The sequence below is a fragment of the Delphinapterus leucas genome, chromosome 10 (assembly GCF_059928025.1).
Source record: "Delphinapterus leucas isolate spDelLeu-1000000601 "Yukka" chromosome 10, BTC_Dleu_Yukka2, whole genome shotgun sequence".
Taxonomy (NCBI): Eukaryota; Metazoa; Chordata; class Mammalia; order Artiodactyla; family Monodontidae; genus Delphinapterus; species Delphinapterus leucas.
The window spans coordinates 61,174,656-61,197,290 of record NC_143138.1 but is presented as its reverse complement, the minus strand read 5'-3'; the positions used below and the strand labels follow the sequence as shown (position 1 = coordinate 61,197,290).

Below are 22,635 nucleotides of genomic sequence, written 5' to 3'. Positions count from 1 at the left end.
TTTCTTTGGCTTTTGACCATTTGACTATGATGTGTCTAGATGTGCATTCTTTGAATTTATCCTACCTAGAGTTTGTTGAGCTTCTTGGATGAGCAGATTAACACTTTTCATCAAATTTGGGAAGTTATCCACCAAATTTATTCAGTATTCTTCAATTCCTTTTTCTCATTAATATCCTGTTAATATCATTCCCAGGAGATAGAATCTAACATCCAGTATGGGTCAGGTGACACCCCTGGTCCAATCAGCTGTGCCCTGGTGGTGTGACCATGTCTCCTCTGGGCCATTCCTGTGTTCAGGTAAAGGATGAGTCTCAGAGAATGGGCTGTTCATGGCAGGAATAACACCCTTGAAGGTGAAGATCAGTGAGTCTTACAGCCCAAGCACCACTTGCTCCAAAGAAAGTCGCAGTGAAAGTACATATCGGATCATTTGTGCTTTTTTTCTTTCCTTCCCAGGCAAGTTCTTTTCCTTTTTTACCCCCTGATAACAAGTGCCTTAAATGGGATAGCCCTAACATTTCGATTCCTTTGTAGGAACAAGAAATTTATTTTCAGTTCTAGTCAAGATCTAGCCATGGTCAAAGAGGGAAGCCCTAGTAGTATTCACCCTTTATTACTCTTAGGACTTTGGATAGTCCAATTTAGTCTCTGTACTTCTCTCTTTGTATTAGGTGCATCATCATCATCACCACCACCACCAAACACACGCGCGCGCACACACACACACACACACACACACTGTGTATTTGTAAAGATCCCACGCATGCATTTGTCCTTGACTCATCTGTTCTAGGTTCCTTTCTACAATGTTGCTTGTGTAGACATTGACCTTTCATTATGAACCTCCCATTATGTATGTATTTCATATTCTTGGAATGTCTGTTTTTTTTCATTTGCAAGGTTGTGCTTACTAGTTTCCTACAGAAGTATCTGTATCCTTCCTCTAGTTGTTCTAGCCAAGAATAGTATAAACAATTCTACCTTTATTTTGGTTTTCTATCTTTAAATTTGTTTCCATTTGCTTTCCTTTTTAAGTCATCAGCTTCTTCTAAAGCTCATATAACTCTGTAGCTTCTTATGATAATCGCATAAAAACCCCAGCTAAATCAATTCAGTAATTATATTAGAGTAGTTACTGGAATTTGTCATCATGGGATGGACTTATGGCAATAATTCCGCAATAGTCATTTCTTTGGGTGTTAAGAGGTAGCTGTTATTAAAGAAAGAGGTATCTGTAGACAAATGCATTTGAGAACTACAGGGATAAACAAAATCAGACTGGTTCTTTAGTGACAGACTTCTTAGAGGTTCTGATAAGCTTATATGCACTGTGTATCCCTCAGAGGGCAATACAGTTTGAGGCATTTCTCACCTTTATTTCATCACAGAGCTCTCCTTTCTCAGATCGCTTGTGGGAACAGTGACCTGAGAAACACACATTAGGGAAATGGTGATATAATTAAATCTTGAAGTTTATTAATTTTCTCATTACTAAATTTTAAAATGTATTCTCTCTGCTACCATCTTAGTTGAGTATAAACCAGAGAAATCCAGGGGCAGGAGCACGGGTCTGGAAGTCAGAGCATCTGAACTGGTTTTGTGTCTGGGGAATCACTTCCCTTTGGGCAATGAAAGAGTCATACTTTTGTGACCTTTGACTCATGGACATTGAGGCTTTTCCAGCCCTAACGATGCTCTTTCTCTTGTGCAGGGAATCTAATTGTGTTTCCTGTAGAAAAGGGAAGAAGCTTTTACCATTTCCCAAAAAGGGTTTCTCATTATTCTCTGTCTTATCCATTTACAGCTACTTTATTTATTTCTTTACAGAAACCATTTACCCCTCTTGAGTCCTGATCATTCTTTTTAGATTTGATATGATCAGAGCTGTCACTTCTGTCTTGTACTAACTGGGCATCTTAGAATCTCATTTGGAATTCTCAGGAACCAAAAGCCAGTGAAGTGAAATGAAGGGGGCAGACATGTCACCTTCTGGGAAACTCCAAAGTGCCATTATCACCTTTAATGGGGTGTTTGAAAGCAAGAAGTCGGTCTGCATTTTCCCTGTGCCCTCTAATCTGTTTCTCCCTGCTCATTGGGAGACTAGAAGATGGCAGCTATGAAGCTTCCCCTTTCCTGAGCAGCCTAGGGGTGGGACCTTATTTCTAATTCACTCCCTCAGACCAGCAGGTGCTCTAGGCACTCTCCCCACCCATAATGTGATTATCCCTAGCCAAATCTTTTCTCTCCTCCACAGAGGTCCCATTTTGTTCTGTATAGTTTTATCACATTTATTCCTAAAATTATATGTATTCTTGAGTTTCTGTGTTTTTGAACTTTATATAAAAGGAGTCATACTGTTTGTATGCTGTACATGCATATATATGTGGCTTCTCTATCTCAACAGCATGTTTTTAAGATTCATCTATGTGGAATATACCTTCAGAATGTTCTTTTTCCTTGCACTGGAGTATTCCATTGGTATGAAACAAGTATACAATATTTGTTTATCCTTCTTCCTGCTTGTGGATGTTTGGGGTGGTTTACAGGTTTTACTTATTTGTTTTCTCTTATTTTTTGCTAGTTTGAACGTGACTGTTACTAATGTTCTTCTGTTAGGCTGAACTATGTGAAATAAGCATTTTTATAGGCTCCTATTTATTTCCTATGATTCAACCTGATTCCTATCTGTTGGTGCATATTTGCAAGATTATATCTGAGGAATATACCTAGGTGTGGCAGAAATGCTAATTCATAAGGTACATGTATCTTCAACTTTGAAAATGATGCCTAATTGTGTTATAAAGAGATTGTACCAATTTTTACTCACTCTATCAAAATTGTCCCACCTCCTGTCAACACTTGATAAAGATGATTTTGGTGGGTGTGAAATATGGTTTTAATTGCAATTCTCTAGCTACCAATGACATTAAGCATCTTTTTATATGTGTATTTGCCATCTCTGTTTCTTATTCTGTATAAAAATGTGGAAATGACTTTGGAACTGGCTAAGGGTAGAGGGTGGAAGAGTTTTGAGGTGTATGTTAGAAGAAGCCTAGGTTGCCTTGAGGAGACTATTGGTACAAATATGGATGTTAAAGGTGATTATAGTGAGGTCTCAGGAAGAAAAACGGAGGGACTTCCCTGGTGGTCCAGTGGTTAAGACTCTGCACTTCCACTGCAGGGGGCACAGGTTCGATCCCTTGTGGGGGAACTAAGATCCCACATGCGGGGCGGTGTGGCCAAAAAGTAAAATAAAATAAGAAAGAAAAGAGGAGAGCTGCAGAGAAAGCTTCTCTCATGTTAGAGAACGCATATATCATCATGAACAGAATGCTAGTAGAAATGAATGTTAGAAGTACTGGTCTCAGACGGAAATGAGGAAGATGTTATTGGAAACTGAAGGAAAGCTGTTCCTTGTTATAAAGCGGCAGAGAATTTGGTTGAATTGTGTTCTAGTGTCTTGTGGAAAGTAGAATTGTAAGTGATGATGAACTTGGATATTTAGCTGAGAAGAATTCTAAAATAAGTATTAAAGACTGGTTTCTCCTTGCTGCTATAATAAGATGTGAGATGAGAAAGGTAAATTGAAGAAGGAATTGTCACACTAAAGGAACCAGAACTTGCAGATTTGGAAAATTCTGTCTATCCATATTGCAAAAATGAGAAAGTCTGTCTGTAGAGAGCAACAGGGGTGTGGCTGGACAACCATTTGCTAAAGAGATTAGAGTGTGGCTCACGGATCGAGTCAACCATTGCAGCAGAAGCCGGGAATAGAGATGCAGTTATTCAGGACAGATCTGTAGAGAACCTCTTGTCTGATGGCTTGGCCCCTGTGAACTGCATGGGAAGCTGACAAAGTTTTTGAGAATTCATATCAACAGAAACATTGCCAGCTTAGACTAAACAGAGACAGGACAAATGAGGGAAGGCTGCTGGATTTCTGAGTCTACAGGATGGGCCAGTAGAGCTATTTGGCTACAAACATGCATTATCCTTCAGGAAAAGGGAAGAATGATCCTGAAGACAAATCAGAGGTCTGCAGGGGTGCCACTGTCACCATGACCTGGGGAATGGGGCTGTCCCTCCTCAATTACCAAGGGTGGGCCAAGCTGCTGTGGCTACACCCAGGGCCAAGGGGGTGGGACAGCCACCCTGGCCGGCTCAGAGGACAGAGCATGGAGCCTAAGAGGATTATCCTTGAGCCTTAAACAAACAAAACAAAACAGAAACAGACTCATAAATACAGAGAACAAACTGGTGGTTGCTGGAGAAGAGGGGGTCGGGGGAACAGATGAAATAAGTGAAGGGAAGAAGAGGTACAAACATCCAATTATAAAATAAATTAGTCACGGGGATGTAAAGTACACACAGGGATAATAATTATTAAAAGAATAACAAATCAGAGATTATGCATGGAAAAAAGTACACATAGAGAACATGGTTAATAATACTGTAGCAACTTCGTATGGTGACGCAGGTAACTGGACTCATTGTGGTGACTATTTCATAATGTGTAAAAATATCGAATCACTATGGGGTACACCTGAAACTAATACAGTACTGTATGTCAAGTATAACTTAATTTTAAAAATTCTAATGGAATTTGCCCTGCTTTCAGACTTGCTCGAGACCTAAGACTTCTTTCTCCTTTCCAGTTTCTCCCAGCTAGAATGGAATGCCTATCCCATGCCTGCCTCACTGTTCTATTTTGGTAACTGGTAACCAGGTTCACAATGGGAAACGAATTTTGCCTCAGGATGAATCATACCTCAAGTCTCACCTATACCTAATTTAGATAATAATGAGATGAGAATTTGGACTTCGAGTTGATGCTGCAATAGGTTGGGACTGTGGTGGCTGTTGGGATGGGGTGAATGTAATTTACATGTAAGAAGGACAAGATATCTGGGGGAGCAAAGGGTGAAGTGTTACAGGTTGAGTTGTGTCCCCTGCCAAATTCATACGTTGGAGTCCTAACCCCAGTAACTCAGATTGTGACTGTGTTTGGAAGACAGGACATTTAAAGAGGCAATTCAGTTGAAATGAAGGTGTTAGGGTGGACCCTAATCCAATATAATTGGTGTCCTTATAAGAAGGAAAAATTCAGACATAGATGTGCACAGAGGGAAGACCATGTGAAGACACATGGAGAAGATGGCCACCTATAAGCCACGGAGAGAGGCTTCAGGAGAAGTCACCTCTGCCGACATCTTGATCTCAGACTTCTAGCCTTCAAGACTGTGAGAAAATACATTTATGTTATTTAAGCCACCTAGCCTGTGGTGCTCTCCTACAGCAGCCCTAGCCAATTAATACACCTACCTATATGCCAATACCACTCTGCCTCGATTACTGTAGCTTTATAATAAAGACATTCAGTATTGAGTAGAGGTTGTAAAGGTGGTCATTCTTGCCTTTCTCCTGATCTTAGGGGGAAACGGTCTTTCATCATTGAATATGTTAATTGTAGGTTTTTGTTGTTTTTATTTTTTAATGCCTTTTATATGATTGAGGAAGTATCTTCTAGTCTTAGTTTTCAGAGGGTTTCTATCATGAATGGGCATGGAAGTTTGTCAAATGCTTTTTCTGTATCTATTGAAATGATCGGATGATTTTCCCCTTTTATTCTGTTAATGTGGCAGATTACTCTGATTGATTTTTGAATGCTGAAACAACGTTACATTGCTTAGATAAAACTCACTTGGTCATGTTATATAATAATGCTTTTGAAATCTTGCTGCATTGGTTCCACTGATATTTTGTTGAGAATGTTTACATTTATGTTTGTGCTGCCCTTCAGTTCTGGGTAGTTTTTTGGAATTATGTATTTGATTCATCCCTGGGTGCAGCCATTCGTTAAAAATGATTTTTAAAAAAATAGTTTCCGGGCTTCCCTGGTGGCTCAGTGGCTGAGAGTCCGCCTGCCAATGCAGGGGACACGGGTTCGTGCCCCGGTCTAGGAAGATCCCACGTGCCGCGGAGCGGCTGGGCCCGTGAGCCATGGCCGCTGAGCCTGCGCGTCCGGAGCCTGTGCTCCACAACGGGAGAGGCCACAGCTGTGAGAGGCCCACGTACCAAACACACACACACACAAAAATAGTTTCCCATAATTTTTAGGTATGCACTTCTGGGAGGTGTGTCTTTGAAATATCATCTTTTCTAGTTCTGAGAAAATGTCTAAAAAGATTACTTTACTATATATATATCTTTTTTTTGCAGAGGAGAGTTTATTGGTTTCTAGTTTATATTTCATAGTCATGTGATAAAAACTTCAAGGGATATAGTATATATAGGATTCTTTTTTTACATTTTTATTTATTTATTTGGCCTGACCATGCGGTTTGCAGGATCTTAGTTCCCAGACCAGGGATTGAACCCGGGTTCCCAGCAGTGAAAGCCCAGAATCTTAACCACTGGACCACCAGGGAATTCCCCTATGATTTTTTTTAAGTATGATTTATTTTATCTTACAATTATGTGTGATATTTAAAATTTGAAACTTCAAACCATAGAACTTTAGAAGTTTTAGATATTGTCTTTTGGTGTTTTGTAGAAATCCACACCAGGTCTCATGTACACTTCATTCTATCAAAAAGAATAATTTATCTATTTTTTTCTAATTTAAGAGTTGGGATAAATGACACCGTTGATGACCAGTTACCTTCTCTTTTTCTCCACAGTCTTGCTGAAGTTGTCTGTAAATGTTTGCTGAGTTTGAGGACAGAGCAGGATACTATCTTATGTAAACACTGTGTCTAATTTTGTTTAATAACAACATTGGTTGATTTTATCCATGGAGGACTTTTATCTTGCCCTCAATTTGTGGTCTCTCCTTTGATTTCTCAGGTCTCGTTCCACTGTCTGTGTTTGGTGTTAAATCATGGGGAGGAAGCTGGACCTGTCTGGTCTGACCGATGATGAAACAGAGCATGTTCTCCAGGTGGTTCAGCGAGACTTCAATCTCCGAAAGAAAGAGGAAGAGCGGCTCAGGTGAGATGCTTCTATTTCCCACCTGGGTACAGTGAACCATATGTGGACAAGTGGAACAGGCTTCCTGAGTGTTCCTTGCTGCCAGCCCTACACTCAAAGCCTTTATGTCATGTAAACACACAGAAGAAGACTGTCCTTCCCTCTGTAGTCAGGCTGGCCAGCTTCAACACTGGGCTTCACAATGTCAGCTCAGAAATGAGGCTGTTCACACTCGCAGTCAAGCTTGCGTTCAGCTGCTCACCCTGTAAATTATTAGCTCTAGAATGGATGGAGTTCGTGCTGACGGTGGCTGTTTCGAGCTTGCTCCTGCCTTTAATTTTCTTGTCGGCAGGTACTACTGAAGAACAACCAAAGTGTTATATAAATGGGAGAATTAGATTCATAGCTGCACAATCTTCTGTTAGAGCTCTCAGCTACCATGGTGCAGGAAGAGAGCTCTGAAGACCTGGTACAAGGAAAGTGACCACCAGGCTGGGATGGGGTTACCTGGCTCAGCATCACCCTCCTCATTTTATAGAGGGAAAAGCTGAGACCCAGAGAGGGGGGCCCTGTGACTCCTCTGCAGTTGGTATTTCCTCGTGGGATGTTCTTGGAAGTACTGTTGCTGCCTAAATTTGGAAGAAGTCAGAGTGATGGAAATGCGGTCATGTGTTGGGGTTTGTGTGTTAGAACCTGATGGCAAGTCATCATGAGCTCCCCTCCTCCATAAACCTGTTTTCCCTTGGGATTCCACAGGTTTGTCATGGCACTGTCTCCTTCCTTAGCCACTGAGCTCAAAACCTCAGTCTTTATAATTCCTCCCCTGACTTGGTCCCCACACAGGGCAGGGCCAGGCCCTGTTATTTCTGCCTCCTCAGCATCTCTCCCACCCCTATCCCAGTCCAGCTTTTGTGACTTTTCATCCCAGTCGTTGCAGTAACCTTCTCTATGATCCTCCTGCCTCCAGTCCTCCAGGGTGGTGCCCCATTTCAGCTGTAACCATGCCCTTTCCCACTCTGCTTAAAATTGACATGGGTTGTTTTCCTTTGCCCTTGGAGTTTCTCAGACTTTCTATTTCTGTAGAATATTTACCTCCCTTACTTTTAAGTACTCTAGTGTAATTTACTTTATTTCCACCATGTTTTTTTCCCATATCGTATATATTTAATATGTGCTTATTAGAAGGAAGACAAGAAATCTGTTAATTAAGTAGTTATTTGATTTAAAAACCATGTGCCACAAAAAAAGATATATGGATCAGTGGAACAGAATAGAGAACCCAGAAATAAACCCACACACCTACGGTCAATTAATCTTCAACAAAGCAGGCAAGAATATACAATGGGAAAAAGACAGTCTCTTCAGTAAGTGGTGCTGGGAAAGTTGGACAGCCTTATGTAAATCAATGAAGTAAGAATACACCCTCTCGCCATGCACAAAATAAACTCAAAATGGCTTAAAGACTTGAACACAAGACATGATACCATAAAACTCCTAGAAGAGATCATAGGCAAAACATTCTCTGACATAAATCATACCAATGTTTTCTTAGGTCAGTCTCCCAAGGCAATAGAAATAAAAACAAAAATAAATAAATGGGACCTACTCAAACTTACAAGCTCTTGCATGGCAAAGGAAACCTTAAACAAAATGAAAAGACAACCTACGGAATGGGAGAAAATATTTGCAAATGGTGCGACTGACAAGGGCTTAATTTCCAAAATATACAAACAGCTCATACAACTCAACAACAAAAAACAAACAACCCACTTGTAAAACGGGCAGAAGACCTAAATAGACAGTTCTTCAAAGAAGAAATACAAATGGCCAATAGGCACATGAAAAGATGCTCAACATTGCTAATTATTAGAGAAATGCCAATCAGAACCTCACACCGGGCAGAATGGCTATCATTAAAAAGTCTACAAATAACGAATGCTAGAGAGGGTGTGGAGAAATGTGAACCCTCCTACACTGTTGGTGGGAATATAAGTTGGTACAGCCACTATGGAAAACAGTATGGAGGTTCCTCAGAAAACTAAAAATACAATTACCATATGATCCAGCAATCCCACTCCTGGGCATATATCCAGACAAAACTCTAATCCAAAAAGATACATGCATGCTTATGTTCGTAGCAGCACTATTCACAATAGCCAAGACATGGAAACAACCTAAAGGTCCATTGACAGATGAATGGATAAAGAAGATGTGGTACATATATACAATGGAATACTACTCAGCCATAAAAAAGAATAAAATAATGCCATTTGCAGCAACATGGATGCAACTAGAGATTATCATACTAAGTGAAGTAAGTCAGAAAGAGAAAGACAAATACCATAAGATATCACTTACATGTGGAATCTAAAATATGACACAAATGAACCTATCTATGAAATAGAAACAGACTCACAGACATAGAGAACAGATTTGTGGTTGCCAAGAGGGTGGGGGCTGGGGGGAGGGATGGAGTGGGAGGTTGGGGTTAGCAGATATAAGCTTTTATATATAGAATGGATAAACAACAGGGTCATACTGTATAGCACAGAGAACTATATTCAATATCCTATGATAAACCATAATGGAGGGGCTTCCCTGGTGGCACAGTGGTTAAGAATCCAGCTGCCAAGGCAGGGGACACAGGTTCAAGCCCTGGTCTGGAAAGATCCCACATGCCGCAGAGCAACTAAGCTCGTGCGCCACAACTACTGAGCCTGAACTCTAGAGCCTGTGAGCCACAACTACTGAGCCTACATGCCACAACTACTGAAGCCCACGCGCCTAGAGCCCGTGCTCTGCAACAAGAGAAGCCACCGCAGTGAGAAACCCACACACCTCAATGAAGAGTAGCCCCTGCTTACTGCAACTAGAGAAAGCCCATGTGCAGCAACAAAGACCTAATGCAGCCAAAAATAAATAAATAAAAAGTAAATAACATTTAAAAAAACATGGAAAATAATATTTTTTAAAAGAATGTATATATATGTATAACGGAATCACTTTGCTGTACAGCAGAAATTAACATGACATTGTAAATCAACTGTACTTTAATTTTTAAAAAGTCCATGTGCCAGGCACTGTTCTAGCTGTTGGATACATAACAGTGAGCAAAATAAGTCTTTGCCCCACGGAGTTTATATTCTAGAGCTGTGCTACCCATACTGTAGCGACTGACCACGTGTGGCTTCTGTGCACTTGTAATGGGGTGAGTCTGAATTGGGATGCACTGTAAGTGTAACATACACACCAGATCTCAAAAATTTAGTACCAAAACATGTAAGATATCTCATTAATAATTTTTATATTGATTACATTTTGAAGTGCCAATGTTTTAGATATACAAACTTAAAGAAAAGACATTAAAATTAATTTTTTCTGTTTCTTTTTACTTTTTTTTCATATGGCTACTAGAAAATTTAAAATTAGACATGTCTCACAATATATTTCTATTGGCTAGTGCTGCCCTAGAGGGCGGAGAAAGAGAGGAAGTAAATAAATACAAACATATTTATGTGTATTAGGTAGTGGTGAGAGCCATGAAGAAGAGTAAAGCAGGGAAGGGGGACAGAGACTGGCCAGGGATGGGCAGGGTGCTCTCTTTTGAACGGGCTGGTTGGGAAAGACTTCTCTGATGAGACTTGAGCAGAGACTTGCTGGAGGTGAGGGAGGGAGCTGGGCTGCTCTTTGGGGTACTATCAAGCAAGGTGGAGGGAACAACAAATGGCAAGTTCTGATTCAGGGATGTGCCTTTATGTTACCAGAGGAGCTGGGAGGGAGGGAGCCAGGGGGAGTGTAGTAGTAGAACAAAGTCCAAAGTAGTAGAACTAAGCCCAAAACACGTGTAGTAAATCCAAACTCAAAACCACTGCAATTGTCAAACCTTTCCTTGCCTCTCTGCATTGCCTGGATTTAGGAGACATGAAAGAGTCTTCGAAGCTATGTTACAGAAAGTATTTTTGAATTCTTTAATATTTGCTTCAGTGAGCATAAGACGCAGAATGGAAGATTTTTATCTTAAGGTTTCAAACTGAATTGTGTTTCTTTTCTCCCGGCCAGCTGTTCCTTATTTACCTAGTTTCTCTGGTTAGGTTTTGTGAGGGTAGGTCTTGGGTGTAGAGGTTACACAGTATTTCTAATGATCTGTTCTTCAGTGTTGACATAAAATGTAGTAAATAGTGGTGAAAATGTGAATTAAATGTCCTCAGAACATATGATGGTAAGGGAAACAGAGAGAGTGGGGCTGAAGCATTCAGCACAATTAGGAAATAAATTCATGGAAAGATAACTAGAAGATATAAAAGCTGTGAACGGGCACTGCCCTGGGTGCTCTGCACAGTTCATATTATTGATTCGTCATAGGAGTCCCCGTAAGGAGGATCCCCATTTACATGAAGGCACCCAAACACAGAGAGGTTACAAATCTTTCTCAGAATCACACAGTTAATTGGGGTAGAGCCAGGATTCTGTTTCCCACAGCCTCTGAATTATACAGACTGGATTAAGCCTTTTCAAAACTGCTCTTATGTGCAGGTAGAAGAGCCCTGTCCCCCACTCCCCACCTCACCCCCTAACGAGCACAGTCACACCACAACTGGGTATATCAGTTGTGTATATGCATAGTCATAGGTCTTCCTATATAAAGAGACTCTGTAGACCCCATTTCACTAAGATTATGTGCATTCCCAGCACTGGGGATGTGGGGTATTGAACATTTAATCCCATTAAAGGCTATACGCATAGTAGGACTGTTTGGGGGGAAGACAGAGGATTGGGTGGGCCTAAGAATAGTGGACATGCCACAGCAGACAGAGGAGGGGGTACTTATGTACAAACAAGTTCAATAGAGTGTTTATTGCATTTTCCAGGACACACCATAGTATTAAAACTGTAGATGGAGCACGTTGGAGAACAAAAGACATGTTGACCCCTGCTCCTACTTCCAGGGGCTTGGGGTCTAGACGAATCAGGTAAATGTGTAGAAAATACACACTATACTTGATTAATTTTATTCTTTGTTTTTCTTTTTTATCAGATGCATTCATGCAAACATTAAAAAACAAAATGGTAAAGACCTTACAATGAAAAGCACCAGTCCTCCGCTCCTTGTTTAATCGATTTTGTCCTTAGTTCTGCAGTCCTCCTAGCATTACCTCCATAAATCTAAAAAAATATGCTTATGTTGCTATTTCTCGATGTATCAATTTTAGATAGTCTTTCATTTCTCTGTTCTGAATGGTGGGGATTTTGCTCACTTACTTAGACTACTTTTACCTTTTGTTTCTTGATGGTTATATTATTTGTGGTTTGGTTTTCTATTGGTCATCTTTCAAACAAACCGTATACAGAAACCTCTGGGTCTCGTTCCATCCACATTCACCATCCTTTCTTGGTTCTGGCAGCACACGTATTCGTATAGCTAGTATGCATATGGCATCCCTACCTTCCATCAACCACCCCTTCCACTTTCCTTATCTCACATCTGTCCCTGCTGTACCTTTAGTCTTACATATTCAAGGGCTGTTCTGCAAACATAAATTTGAGTCTTTCTTGCTTTGTTCAGAGGTTGACACTAATGTTGAAAATCAATAGGCAGCCCTTAAGTTATTATGATTGAAAATAGTGTTTGCTGCTCTCTTTTCCAGAACTTCATTGAAATCTGCAGGTGGCTCATTGGTCCCCTCCTTTTCTTTTCACTTTTATGAATTAATTACACTTTTATTTCTTCACTGTCATTTTAAAGGAGTCTTGGGAAGGAGGGGAGGACACTAAGTGTTTGTTTAGTCTGCCATCTGGAACCTATTGGCCACAGTAACTTACTTGCTGGTCAGGGCCACGGAGGAGGCTGGGGGAGGTAGAGACATGAAGGGTACTCCCTGTGTGCAAAGTGTACCCAAAGCATGCTCTGGGGTCACACAGAAGTGGATATAGGTCCTTGTACCACTGCTTAACACATCATTAGATGGAGGGAGCCTGACCCCTAAGACACTAGATAGAGGGGAGTTTCTGATGACCAGCAGGGGACTTTGTGTCCGAATGAAATAAACTTTTGTTGGGATAAATCACTGAGGCATCAGGGTTTATTTGTTATAGCAGCATAGCCTAGTATTACATTGACTGATATAGTTTCTGGGGCCATCTGGCCCCTCGTGTAGTAGAAGACACCTGTGGAAAGATCTCCAGACTTACAGTAGAATCATAATTTATACCCTGTGATTTTATATTGTCAGGCGCATTTGCAAACTGGTTTTTAAAATGAGTGTTAATTGCATGGTACTCTGGTGTTCAGATTGAGATGTTTATGAGATAGCCACAGGCTTAAAGTTTCTCATTTAAAATGTGCTGGCCAGAAGCTAGTTAGCATCTGGGTAACTTCCAAAGATTTGCTGGTGCTCTAATGGACTTGGTCTGTGGGGGAGCAGTGGTTAGATTTGATGAAATGGTTTCCCGTAACTGTGACAGGCCATTAATTGTCAGGGTTTGCTGAACTGAGAGTGTGCTTCTGCCTGCCAAGGACTGCGGGGCCCAGGAGAGGCCAGGCCAGGGAAAGGAAGGGAGGGGAGGACGGAGAGCATGAGTGGCAGGGCACTTCCCATCTAGTCTTTCTCTGAGAGGCTCAGTGGCTGTAGCCCAGCAGCTGCAGTGTGTAAATTCCTCCTCCTTGGGCCTGCGTTAAGAGGGGGATTAATGCACTTGGAGACCTGTTTCTGTTACTCACTTGCTGACATGGCCTGTGCTCTCTCTGCCACCTCAGTGACAGGATGTGAGGGCAATCGTCCATCCCCCAAGAGTCCAGTCTAAGTGAGAAAATAACTAAGAGCTGCCAGGGGGTGTGAAAGGACCACTGCAGGAAAGCAGAGCATCTCCCCCAAACTAGAAGTGCTTTGTGTTTCTAGTCTGTTATACAGAAACTCCTTTGAGGTTTAATCACGATTTTACAAAATAAAAAGAACACAGTGCTTTTAATGAAATGAGTTAGCGATCTTCGTTCAAAATTCATTTTAAATAAATTAAAATTTTATTATGAGAACTTAATTTTTCAAGAAGTTTCTTTTTCAAAAAGTAAAATGGCTTTGTTCTCAAGGTCCTTAGTTTGGACAATTAAATTGATCGAATTAATTAACAAACACTCCTGGTCATATACTTCTTCGAAGCTGGAAGTCAGATTGCCTCGTCTTTACTCAGTTGGAATAAATATGCCCTGTGGTTTATGAAATACCTATGCCTTCACAGAGTGCATCTGCCCTGCATCTCCTCACTGGCCCCTTGTAGCTCCTGAGAGGCCACAATAACACTGTGTGGCACTAACCTGTCCAAGTGATGCATCTGCTCTCTCAGAGAGAGGATGCTGCAAGGCAGGAGTTCCTTCCTCTGCACTGCTAGATCAGGTTGGCTGGCCAGTCACCCGGCAGGGCTCTGAAATAACAGAGCCCAAAGCAGGTGCACTGTGTGGTGGAGTGGGAAGTGGGACACAGCTCTGTCTGAGTCACTTTGTGATGGGGGAAGGCCCAGCAACTAGGAGACACCAGGAATGGTCCTGGAGACTTGTGTAGGGCAGGTGTGAGGACCTCAGAAGCAGGACGTTCATACCATAGAGCATATCAATCTCAAAGCTAGAGCAGACCTCACAGATTTTTAAAAATCACCTTTTTACTTATTACTGGTATTTTTAATAATGAAAAGGTCACATATATTACATCAAAGCTATTGGATATCCATTCATTTGCTTCACAATCTTATATTGAATGTCAGGAGCCTCCTGGGGAAACATGAGGGGGATGAAAGAGTGGGGGAGGGCGAGAGGGGTTCACAAAGTTAATAAGTGCCTAACCCTTGAGAAAAAGTCCAGAAGGTGAGCTAAGTCTGATATGAATAATTAGGATGCTATAGAGAGTGAGAAATAAAAGCATTATGGCAGACCCATGGGAATACTTTCATCTTGGAGATGGCAGGTAGGAAAAAGGAAAGACTTCCTGAAGGAGAGGTGCATTTATTTGATCCCTGAAGGTAGACAGGATTCTTTAAGTGGATTGAAACAAAGGTCTGTGCACCAGGGAGCATCCTGAGCGAAGTGATATGGATAGAAAAGAGGGCATGTTTTCTCAACCCCAATCAGGAGCTGTGGTGGGGCAGTGGAGGAAGTGACCGCTTTGACAACAGTCCCTTTTGCGCTATTGCTCATCGTATGGAAGAGTGGTGTTCCAGGAATAGCAACCCCTCCCATGCCCAGCCACCATGAGAAAAGAGATATTCTTTCCAAAATGGGGAAAGTGAGGCTCTAAAAAGAAGCTTAAAACTGGCCCAGGCTGTACAGAGTGAAAGGTAAAATCAAACCTAGGCAGTGTCACTCCAGAGCTAGGACATCACACTGCCTTGGTACTGAAAACAAGGGGACCCAGGTGTCATGGGACAGAATGGGTGAAATTAGGGCCATCTTAGAAAATCTGGTACCTGTGCTTGCTAAAACCTGGGGTAACATTCCAAGGGATGGGAAAGTAGGAGGGTTTAAGTCAGGATATGGGGAAGGGTAACTGGGACATTACAGTAGTCATTAGCCACATGTAGCACTGAGCGCTTCAAATATGGCTTATCCAAACGGAGATGTAGTCTAAATTACTCTGGATTTCAGAGCTCTAGTATGAAAAAGAATGTAAAGTATCTCATTAATAATTTTATATTGAAAACATATTGAAATGTATCTAAAATTACATTTTAAGTAAAATATATAATTAAAATTAATCTCACCTGTTTCTTTTTTACTTTTTAAAACTGTGCCTACTAGAAGACTTTATATATATTGCTCACATTATATTTTTATTGGCCAGCACTGGTTTGGAATGCTAGGTTAAGCAATTTGGAATTTATGGGATCAGAAAGTAAGCTTTCTTCCCCAATTTTGTTTAAGGCTAGTCCTTTTCTTTGAGGTTTGTAGGTATCTGAAAGATCCAGCAAATGCCTTAGCTACCCAGCTGTGCGTTGGCCTTTGCTATCAACAGCTGTTATATCTGCCATGTGAAGGTGATCTCAGAATACTAGCCTGGTATTGGCTTTCCTGTACAGTTTAAAAGGAAAGCACACTGTGATCGTGCCATATTCACCACAGAGAGCTTGCCATCTCGGAATGGAATAAACCCTTTGATGTTTCTTTGAAATTAATGGTTGACCAAGTATATGTCATGATTTTTGAAATAAGAAAGTGGCCTTAGGATGTCCTCATATTCATAATTTGTATAATGTCTCTGGTACCATAAAAGTGATATGGATAGCGATATGAATATAGTGATATGAATATCACATATTCGCCTGTGGGGATCTGCTTTTAAGAATGGCCAAGAGAGTTTGATGCTGCAAATGGACTTATAATGTAGAAAAAGAATCATACTGATGCTCTTATTTACTTTTTAATTTGTAACCCTTCAAAGATGTATGGTTACTAATTTGTAAATTCTGGATACCTTCTCCCCATAATCCCATATTCTTTAATAACAATATTCTAGATTGCTTTTGTGGCTCTAAGTTCCTGATCTTATCTGCTTTTCCACTGCCAGTGTCAGAGGCTCAATTCTGCTGGGCTCTGATAAAGCTTTTGTGGTACTAATTCTTGGCCGGACTTTCATTCCTCAGACCTCTGGCTCCAGAAAGCATTTATTTGGCATTTGGTGCACAAAGAATTCAGGACTTGAAAGAGAATAAGGAAGAAAGTTTCTGCAGCTATTGTGAAAGCAGCTTTCTTCAACCGCAGTAATTCAGGCACGTCCACAAGCATTTTGCCAGAAACGGTCTGAAACGCAGAGTTGGTGAACACAGGTGTACGTTGTGGACATCAGAGTTTTACCTTCACCCTGTGCTGTGCTAGTGGAATGACAATTTCCTTGTCCCCATGACCTGCTTCAGTTCCTGGAAACAGGCCCCTGCCTTCACCTCCTTACTCAGCTCCTGAAGAAAACAGGCCCATCTCGAACCTTCCTGTACTGTTGGTAGGAATGTAAGTTGGTGCAGCTACTATGTAAAACAATATGGAGGTTCCTCAGAAAACTAAAAATAGAATTACCATATGACCCAGCAATCCCACTCCTGGGCATGTATCCAGACAAAACTATAATTTGGAAAGATACATGCACCCCTATGTTCATAGCAGTACTATTTACAATAGCCAAGACATGGAAACAACCTAAATGTTCATTGACAGGTGAATGGATAAAGGAGATGTGATACATATATACAATGGAATACTACTCAGCCATAAAAAAGAATGAAATAATGCCATTTGCAGCAACATGGATGGAATTAGAGGTTATCATACTAAGTGAAGTCAGAAAGAGAAAGACAAATACCATATGGTATCACTTATATGTATAATCTAAAATATGACACAAATGAACCTATCTACAGAACAGAAGCAGACTCTCAGACACAGAGAATAGACTTGTGGTTGCCAAGGGGGAGGGGGTTGGGGGAGGGATGGAGTGGGAGGTTGGGGTTAGCAGATGTAAGCTATTATATATAGAATGGATAAACAACAGGGTCCTGCTGTATAGCACAGAAAGCCATGTTCAATGTCCTATTAAAACAGGAGGGAAGGGGGCAGGGCACAATCTTTGAAAGAATGACATAGCCCAAGGACATGACATAAACTGATTAGAACCAAATGGGTCCAAGAGGCAGACAAGTCGACTTCCACTAGACCTTAAGCCTCAGTATATGCTCACTGTAACACATCAGCAAGCTAAATGACACACCTACAGGCACCATGACTGTTCCAAGGCCACCATAAGGATCGAAAAGTGGGCAGTGGCCCAATTCCTGGGAATCCCCACCCCTTCCCGAAATAGCTGAATACTCCTCCCACTCATTAGCCTATGAAATTACCCACCCCTATAAAAACTGACAACTCCATACCCTGGTGCTTTTCTCACCTTCTGAGATGGCCCACACTCTGTCTGTGGAGTGTGTTTCTCTCTAAATAAATCCACTTCTTACCTATCACTTTGTCTCCCACTGAATTTTCTGTGATGAGACATCAGGAACCTGAACTTCATTAAGACCTGAAACCAGGTGTGTGATCTCAGTTGGAAGACTGTGGGTTTTGGCCCAGTACGAGTCCCAGCCATGTGGGTTCAAGTTCCAATCTGCATTTAGGCCTGGTTCGAGTTCTGGCCCCATGTGTTCAAGTCCCAATCTGAGGTGCACAGTTCCACTATGATAAACCTTAATGGAAAAGAATATTAAAAAAGAATGTGTGTGTATGCATAATTGAACTACTTTGCTGTATGACATTGTAAATCAACTATACTTCAATTAAAAAAATGTCAGGGCTTCCCTGGTGGCGCAGTGGTTGGGAGTCGGCCTGCTGATGCAGGGGACACGGGTTCGTGCCCTGGTCCGGGAAGATCCCACATGCCGCGGAGCGGCTGGGCCCGTGAGCCATGGCCGCTGAGCCTGCGCGTCCAGAGCCTGTGCTCTGCAACGGGAGAGGCCACAACAGTGAGAGGCCCGAGAACCGCAAAATAAATAAATAAATAAATAAATAAATAAATAAAAAATGTCAGTGAGGATAGAAAAAAAAAGAGAGAGAAAGAAAATAGGCCCATCTCCTGGATCAGCTTCTAAGTTGATACCATCATGAAGTAAATTCATGAACCTCTCTGACTCTTGGAATAACTTTTAATGAGTTCCTTCTTTCAGATGAGAGATTTCTGCTCCAGCCTCAAGATTCCCTTGTGGATGTCTGGTTGATGACTTAAATGCCCAGAAGAGCTGGGCCCCAGGTGCCCAGTGAGTCCCAGTCCTCTGCAGTTCACCACCCCCTGCTGGCCTGACTCACGGGCTCCCATCCTGCATCAGCTATTCATGTATGTGGGCCTAGGACCCAAGCCTCCTAGGTCTGGCTGATTCTTATCCCCAGGCCTCAGGCTAGAGCTAGAGTACCTGACTCCTGTGTGTCTAGCCGGATCCTGGGTTTGCAGATGAGGTGACCTGCATAGGAGGTTGGCAGGGTCTGTGGTTCCAGCAGTCTCTGGAGTTAGCACTAGAATGATGTGTCCTTGGCCTCTGCCATGTTCCCCCAAATGTTCGTGTGTGGTCAGCCCCTGTAGCTGTGACGATTACCCATAGTCAGCTCCCACCTTGCAGTGCTCAGCTTGCCTTTTACATCTTCCAGGCTGAGCATCTCACAGCTACCAGGGCCCATTCCCTACACAGCATAAGATGGCCTGGGCTGTGACTTTGCCCCTTTCCATGCCAGGAATGTGCCTGGAGCCCGGGCTTCCTCTTCCCAAGGCTGCCTGTTTGGAGGGACATGGTTTTGTGTTGCTCCCCAAATCCCATCTGCAGGTTCCCCTGCCCCACTGCCCTACTCATCGGAGCTGGAGCCTACCTGAGTGCTCCTGCCAGATGCCCACCCTGTCCTGAACCAGGGCTTGGGTTAAGGTCTCAGGTCAGACCACCCATGGCTATGGCTTGTCTCCCTCCCTGCGCTACAGCTGACAGACCCCAGAGGACCTGCATTTCTCTAGGCCCCGGACTTTCGCCATGTGGCCCTGCCCTTCTGACACTCCCCCTTCCCTTCCTACCTTCCCCTTCTTCCTCTCTTGGGTCACCTCCCCTGCCATCATCTTTATCTAGCTGAGTGGATCCTGAACCAGATCCTAAAAGCTTCTGTTTCTCTGAGAGCATAAACAGCTTTGTGTGGTCCTGAAGTAGACCCGTAATATCCTACACGGCCTGCCGTGCTTAGGGGTATGTGTAGTGAGAGAGAGAGAGGGAGGGAGGGGGGAGGAGACAGAGTCAATTCATTGTCGACTGTATTTTAAATCTTCCTTCCTTCATACAGTATTTATTCATTTTACATGAATCTCAGAGCAGAGGCACGGGAGTGGTATTTAATGCTAGATGCTCAATGGCACTACTTGTCTTGCTGAAAACATAAGAACTACAGGTTCACTGATGCTGGTTTGTTTTTTAACCAGAGGATCCTCACCTGACATGTGACCTTGGGCATATTCCTTCGTTTTTTTGAGCCTCCAGTTTTTCCACTGTACAATGAGGATGATGAGGATACCTGACTAGAGTGTGGGAGGTTAAATGAATTAGTACATGGGAAGCCCTGCGGACAGCCTCTGGAACATAGTAAGGACTCATAAGAACTCAGGGTGAGGTATGTACCTGCCTTGCTCTAGGCCGGTGTATCCGGTCCATGAATTAAATAATTAGAGTCCTCTTTAAATTTTCATATATATTTAGTAAGTTCAAATGGCTTTAAGGGTTTAGCTTTTCATAAAGCAAGGTGCTTTCCCCTTTTTTGCTATTAGATGATTCTCTACAAGCAGAATAGAAATGCTAGTGTTTGTTTTATAGCCGATACTTAGTTATTTAGACCTTCAATGTCTCTCTTCATTTCGTATATTCACTTGTGTGCTGACCTGCTGTGGCCAGAGGAGACAGTTGGCTGCCAGGATGTTTTTTTCCTTAGAATCAGAAACTCTGATGCCTTTTATTTAGGGTGGTGGTTCTATTCATTTCTGTTTCCCTGCATACCTTCTATAGGAACTGTTCAGTGGCTTCTGTTTCTTTCTGATTGTAGAAACAAAACATTTCTATACAAACTAGAAAACAGGTCAGTGGGCAAATGAAGAGCGAGTTTCTGAGAAAAATCACACTTTCTGCTTTGACAGCTTAAATACAAAAGGGAAGCTTTTAACTAGGAAGTAGAAGTTCTGAATACACACAGCTACCCCAGCAGGACTAACTGGCCTTAGATGCAGCCACTGAGAGTGTTTGTTTTCTCCTGGAGACGCGTTTCTGCCTTGAAAGTGGTTTCCAAAGTCTTGCATGTCGCAGACCCATAGTTAGGGAGGGCCTCCCTACTGGGCTGCTTCTTCATGAATCACATGGGCCAGCCCGTATCCCCGAGTCCGTTCACTCTGCTCTAGTCTGCCATTAAAGGCCTTAGTGTTGCTGATGTGCTCAAAATATCACCTGACACAGAGGAGATTCTGGTGAACTGTTGCCATTATTGAGAATGGCAAAGGATGCCTCTGGTCAGAAAGACTTTATCTGTTCTTCATGCCACCCCTTTAGCTATGGGAAGCCTGTCCTAGAACTGACATTATCAAGCTTTAAAGTAGAGAAAGAATATTCCAGAATAAACGATGGAATTTTAGAGCTAAAGTGAAGCTTAAAAATCAGTCCTGAATTCAAGTACAACCTGCTCATTTTATAAACAAAGCATTAAGTCCCCAGGAGTTAAGGATGTTATATAAAGCAACACAGCAAATGAACACTGGCAGTCTCGTCCTCTTTCCTCAATTGTGACAATGTGTCTCTTGTTTAGTTTTTGTTTTCCAGTGTAGCTAGGTATTTAGTTAAATGTCACGAGATCTACACTTCCCCCCTCCTCCACAACTAGTTTCACAGGAATATTTAAACTCACTGTATTGTTTAAATGCAAATCATCATCATTTAAAATAAATTTGTTCCAGATGACATGACACTATACATAGAAAATTTGAAAGATGCTACCAGAAAACTACTAGAGCTCATCAATGAATTTGGTAAAGTTGCAGGATACAAAATTAATACACAGAGATCTCTTGCATTTCTATACACTAACAACAACAGATCAGAAAGAGAAATTAAGGAAACAATCCCATTTACCATCACATCAGAAAGAATAAAATACCTAGGAATAAACCTACCTAAGGAGACAAAAGACTTGTACTCTGAAAACTATAAGACACAGATGAAATAAATTGAGGATGACACAAACAGATGGAAAGGTATACCATGTTCTTGGATTGGAAGAATCAATATTGTCTAAATGACTATACTACCCAAGGCAATCTACAGATTCAGCGCAATCCCTATTAAATTACCAATGGCATTTTTCACAGAACTAGAACAAAAATTTCACAATTTGTGTGGAAACACAAAAGACCCCAAATAGCCAAAGCAATCCTGAGAAAGAAAAATGGAGCTGGAAGAATCAGGCTCTATGGCTTCAGACTATACTACAAAGCTATAGTAAGCAAAACAGTATGGTACTGGAAGAAAAACAAATAGAGGTCTGGAACAGACCTATAATGGAACAGGATAGAAAGCCCAGAAATAAATCCACACACCTGTGGTCAATTATACTATGACAAAGGAGCCAAGAATATACAATGGAGAAAAGACTGTCTCTTCAATAAGTGGTGCTGGGAAAACTGGACAGCTACATGTAAAAGAATGAAACTAGAACATTCTCTAACACCCTACACAAAAATAAACTCAAAATGGATTAAAGACCTAAATGTAAGACCAGATACTATAAAACTCTTAAAGGAAAACATAGGCAGAACACTCTTTGACATAAATTGCAGCAATATCTTTTTGGATCCACCTCCTAGAGTAATGAAAATAAAAACAAAAATAAACAAATGGGACCTAATTAAACTTAAAAGCTTTTGCACAGCAAAGAAAACCGTAAACAAAATAAAAAGACAACCCACAGAATGAGAGAAAATGTTTGTAAATGAAGTGACCGACAAGGGATGAATCTCCAAAATATATAAACAGCTTGTGCAGCTCAATATCCAAAAAACAAACAACCCAATCAAAAATGGGCAGATCTAAATAGACATTTCTCCCCAGAAGACACTCAGATGGCCAAAAAAAAAGCACATGA

The 22,635-nt window shown here is 41.6% G+C and overlaps 1 protein-coding gene and 1 long non-coding RNA gene across 2 annotated transcripts in view; one reads left to right on the top strand and one right to left on the bottom strand.

Annotated features, from left to right (window-relative positions):
* Positions 1 to 22,635, bottom strand: part of LOC149748256 (uncharacterized) — a 349,957-nt gene that overhangs the window by 43,732 nt on the left and 283,590 nt on the right. The gene's annotated exons all lie outside the window — the stretch shown is intronic.
* Positions 6,533 to 22,635, top strand: part of MYRIP (myosin VIIA and Rab interacting protein) — a 174,186-nt gene continuing 158,083 nt past the window's right edge. Inside the window, exon 1 of the mRNA XM_089918170.1 lies at positions 6,533 to 6,992. Coding sequence (XP_089774296.1) covers positions 6,883 to 6,992 — 110 coding nt within the window. The 5' untranslated portion in view covers positions 6,533 to 6,882. The remainder of the gene's footprint in view (positions 6,993 to 22,635) is intronic.